Here is a 5000-nt window from a genome sequence, read left to right as displayed (position 1 = left end):
AAATGACAGAAAGGTTTCATCCTTAGACAGTTGAATCGTGGAGAAGAGTGAAGACCCAGTGCATGACAAATTCACATCAATCATTTAGACCACAGGCCTACTTAGACTATATACCTATACACAAGACTACTATTTATGTTTCTCTTTAATATTTCGCTTTTATAATCTTATTCTACAATACTTTCCTTAATGACCTTTGGCCTGTAACAACTATAGGGATACAACCTTGCTTGCGTCAATCATTTACACACACGACGCCACCTCTTTCATTGCGTTCATTCTTTATGTATAATTTGTAGCATCCATTCTCTCTACAAGATCAGGCCATCTCAGAATACCCTGATGCACCGTTCCCAATACTTTAATAAACTTGTGTTCTTCACAACTTATATTGCCTATTTCTTGGCTGCTCAATTCAAATTCTTCAACTTATGATATGCAAACATTTCATGTTCAACCTCAATATTTTTTATCTAAAAATTACATTCAACATCTGGATAATTTTTATTTATAATCAAAATTTCAGCATCCAAACTACTTAACATCACAAGTTTTCCCTTACCACATTCAATCTTACACATACAATCCTTGATGTACCACGATGTGGTAACGTCCCTGACTGGTGAACGCCAGACTGGGGTTCGAGTCCCGCTCAAACTCGTTAATTCCTTTGACCGCTGCAACCTCACCATCCTTGTGAACTGAGGATGGAGGTTTGGGGAAGCCTAAAAGTCTATCTGCTCAGTCATCAGCATCCATTGCCTAGTCCCCATAGTCCTAGCTTGGGTGGAGAGGAGGCCTGGGCGCTGATCATATAATATATGGTCAGTCTATAAGGGCGTTGTCCTACTTGATAGGACTGTCCCTTGCCTCTGCCATTCAAGAGCGACATTTAAGCCTTTAAATATCTTGTACTATTTCCCCTACATCCTCAGAATCCCCCCAGACAATGTACAGTAAGCGCTCACCTAGATCTTATATCCTCAGTAACACGAGACACTATCGCTGTGTTTTATCTTCAATTTCAAGTTCACTGCATGACAAAGCTAAAATCCTCAAATAGTGCATCTTGAGATTTGTCTGTCAACATGATAAATGCTATCTTCCTTTGCTTAAACTTTGTTTACATCAGACGATTTTTGAAGATTGGTTAGATATGTAATGACAACTGGCGTCCCACTCAACTAAGGTTACCTTCGCTTAGAATATCTTGATATTTGGTAATATAAATTATTGTATTAAAAGAGGAACTTGTAGATTTTTATCACTGTCTCATACACCTCGTCTCAAGAAGTAACCGAAGTTTAACTTTCTTTAATATAAAATTAAAATGTTAATTGTTCTGACTGAAATTTTACTCTTCGAAATTTTAGACAATATTCTATGATGAAGTGACCAACATAACTGCTATCATTGAAAAGGAGATTGGAATAATTTATGGCAAACCTGATTCTATCAAATATGCGATTAAAATAGATTACGAAGTTCTCTAATCTGTCGTGCGGTTACACAAGGTGAATAACGTTAGATCTCGCTAGTAATTAGTTGATTGGCAAGCAAGAAATCCTAAATCCAAACTTATTTGATAGCCAAGAAGATTGACAGAATTCGTGTCATAGAAAAATATAGTCGAAAATATTTAAGTCGTAATAAAACTTGAAAATAAAAATGACCAAATTGCTACTAAATAGTAATCGTTTGATTTAAGAGTGTCCTTCTCCTAGAAGAGCTGCTTTCCAAAGCTAAAGAGTCTCTTCTACCCTTACCAAGAGGAAAATAGCCAATGAACAATAACATTGCAGTAGTTAACCCCTTGAGCGAAGAATTGTTTAGTAAGCTCAGTGTTGTTAGGTGTATGAGGACAGAGGAGAATGTGGAAAGAATAGGTCAGACTGTTCGACATATGTGTAGGCAAGGAAAAAAATAGCCGTAACCAGAGAAAGGGATCCAGTCAAAGGATCCAATAACTTTTTAGCGGTAGTATTTCTACGGGTGGCTGCTGTCTTGATCAACCTACTATATATATATATATATATATATATATATATATATATATATATATATATATATATATATATATGGATAAATATCAACACAACATCGTGTTCAAATAGAAATAAATTTCTACCTCATACTTGGGATCGAACGCTAGCCCCTTCTAATGAAAGGCCAGGTCGAAACCAACCATGCCACGAGAGCCCATAAAAGGAAATCTGAACCTGACCCTAATCTAGCTGTCCGAGGATTTACCTGGTGAGACATCAGTCTCTTTACCAGCGAGTTTTACCAGATTTCCCCGGGCCACCACGTGACACAATTGGTAGTAATTCATTCAAATTACCCCTAATGAGTCAATATGGATAAATATCAACACAACATCGTGTTCAAATAGAAATAAATTTCTACCTCATACTTGGGATCGAACGCTAGCCCCTTCTAATGAAAGGCCAGGTCGAAACCAACCATGCCACGAGAGCCCATAAAAGGAAATCTGAACCTGACCCTAATCTAGCTGTCCGAGGATTTACCTGGTGAGACATCAGTCTCTTTACCAGCGAGTTTTACCAGATTTCCCCGGGCCACCACGTGACACAATTGGTAGTAATTCATTCAAATTACCCCTAATGAGTCAATATGGATAAATATCAACACAACATCGTGTTCAAATAGAAATAAATTTCTACCTCATACTTGGGATCGAACGCAGCTAGATTAGGGTCAGGTTCAGATTTCCTTTTATGGGCTCTCGTGGCATGGTTGGTTTCGACCTGGCCTTTCATTAGAAGGGGCTAGCGTTCGATCCCAAGTATGAGGTAGAAATTTATTTCTATTTGAACACGATGTTGTGTTGATATTTATCCATATTGACTCATTAGGGGTAATTTGAATGAATTACTACCAATTGTGTCACGTGGTGGCCCGGGGAAATCTGGTAAAACTCGCTGTTAAAGAGACTGATGTCTCACCAGGTAAATCCTCGGACAGCTAGATTAGGGTCAGGTTCAGATTTCCTTTTATGGGCTCTCGTGGCATGGTTGGTTTCGACCTGGCCTTTCATTAGAAGGGGCTAGCGTTCGATCCCAAGTATGAGGTAGAAATTTATTTCTATTTGAACACGATGTTGTGTTGATATTTATCCATATTGACTCATTAGGGGTAATTTGAATGAATTACTACCAATTGTGTCACGTGGTGGCCCGGGGAAATCTGGTAAAACTCGCTGGTAAAGAGACTGATGTCTCACCAGGTAAATCCTCGGACAGCTAGATTAGGGTCAGGTTCAGATTTCCTTTTATGGGCTCTCGTGGCATGGTTGGTTTCGACCTGGCCTTTCATTAGAAGGGGCTAGCGTTCGATCCCAAGTATGAGGTAGAAATTTATTTCTATTTGAACACGATGTTGTGTTGATATTTATCCATATTGACTCATTAGGGGTAATTTGAATGAATTACTACCAATTGTATCACGTGGTGGCCCGGGGAAATCTGGTAAAACTCGCTGGTAAAGAGACTGATGTCTCACCAGGTAAATCCTCGGACAGCTAGATTAGGGTCAGGTTCAGATTTCCTTTTATGGGCTCTCGTGGCATGGTTGGTTTCGACCTGGCCTTTCATTAGAAGGGGCTAGCGTTCGATCCCAAGTATGAGGTAGAAATTTATTTCTATTTGAACACGATGTTGTGTTGATATTTATCCATATTGACTCATTAGGGGTAATTTGAATGAATTACTACCAATTGTGTCACGTGGTGGCCCGGGGAAATCTGGTAAAACTCGCTGGTAAAGAGACTGATGTCTCACCAGGTAAATCCTCGGACAGCTAGATTAGGGTCAGGTTCAGATTTCCTTTTATGGGCTCTCGTGGCATGGTTGGTTTCGACCTGGCCTTTCATTAGAAGGGGCTAGCGTTCGATCCCAAGTATGAGGTAGAAATATATATATATATATATATATATATATATATATATATATATATATATATATATATATATAATGTGTGTATGTGTGTGTATTGTTTGTCTGCGCACACGTTTACGTCGTCACAACTTTCTCTTCAGCCATGATCAATCTACCTATTTTAGTATTTTGTTCGTTGGGACAACTATTAAAAGAAATCTATTAACTTTTATCTAATGCTATTCCTATTTGCGTATCAATTTCTTACACAACTCGAGACAAGTTCTACTTTTCATCTCTATCAAAAATAATTTCACTGTTCCCTCGCACGGAGCTAACTTCAAACTCAGTTGGCCCACTTTGCCTCTCATCAACTAAAACGCTACCTATTGCAGAAGTGTTTATTTGCATCAACGCCCTGGTTTCAATTGGAGATCCTATGGCCAGGGTTTGGTTGGGGCCCCGCCCTATGGTCGTCACGTCCACGTGTAAACAGGCGGAGGTAGGAGAGTGGTCCCAGTCTTTAGTAGTTTTGGGGATGAGTAGATATTTTTAATGTTTAGTTTCTTTTATGTCTATTTGTGCTTTGGCCTGTAGAAAAAAAAAGTGTAGGCTATTTGTATGTGTGTATTGTACAGGCCTTTATTCACACACACATACACACGATACAGTATTTTTTGAATGCTTTCTATCTTGTATGCAAATCACACTTGTTTTACGTTTTACTTTTGTACCATACGTTATATCTTTTTTTACTTTCTCTATCATTCCTTTATTATATACATACAAACATTATATATATATATATATATATATATATATATATATATATATATATATATATATATATATATATATATATATATATATATACACACAGTATTATATATATAAATGTACTAATATATATATATATATATATATATATATATATATATATATATATATATATATATATATATATATATATATATATATAATACAAGGATTCGTATGGGACCGATGTACATTACAAAAGAGGAAAGAATTGCTAAGAAGATAGTAGGCAGAGTAACTGAACGGAAGGTTGGGAATAAAAGAAGGGATAAATGATATTGAGGGAAT

At 37.1% G+C, this 5000-nt stretch overlaps 1 protein-coding gene across 7 annotated transcripts in view; it reads left to right on the top strand.

Annotated features, from left to right (window-relative positions):
* The window catches only part of LOC137628720 (cytochrome P450 4C1-like), a 38843-nt gene that overhangs the window by 5884 nt on the left and 27959 nt on the right, over nucleotides 1-5000 (top strand). The window contains exon 4 of one of the 7 annotated variants that reach the window (XM_068359879.1): nucleotides 4292-4398. The exons of the other annotated variants lie outside the window; for them this stretch is intronic. Coding sequence (XP_068215980.1) covers nucleotides 4292-4398 — 107 coding nt within the window. The remainder of the gene's footprint in view (nucleotides 1-4291; nucleotides 4399-5000) is intronic. 7 annotated transcript variants of the gene reach the window in all.

This window comes from Palaemon carinicauda, chromosome 36, assembly GCF_036898095.1.
Source record: "Palaemon carinicauda isolate YSFRI2023 chromosome 36, ASM3689809v2, whole genome shotgun sequence".
Lineage (NCBI taxonomy): Eukaryota > Metazoa > Arthropoda > Malacostraca > Decapoda > Palaemonidae > Palaemon > Palaemon carinicauda.
This window is presented reverse-complemented; position numbering and strand designations above follow the sequence as displayed.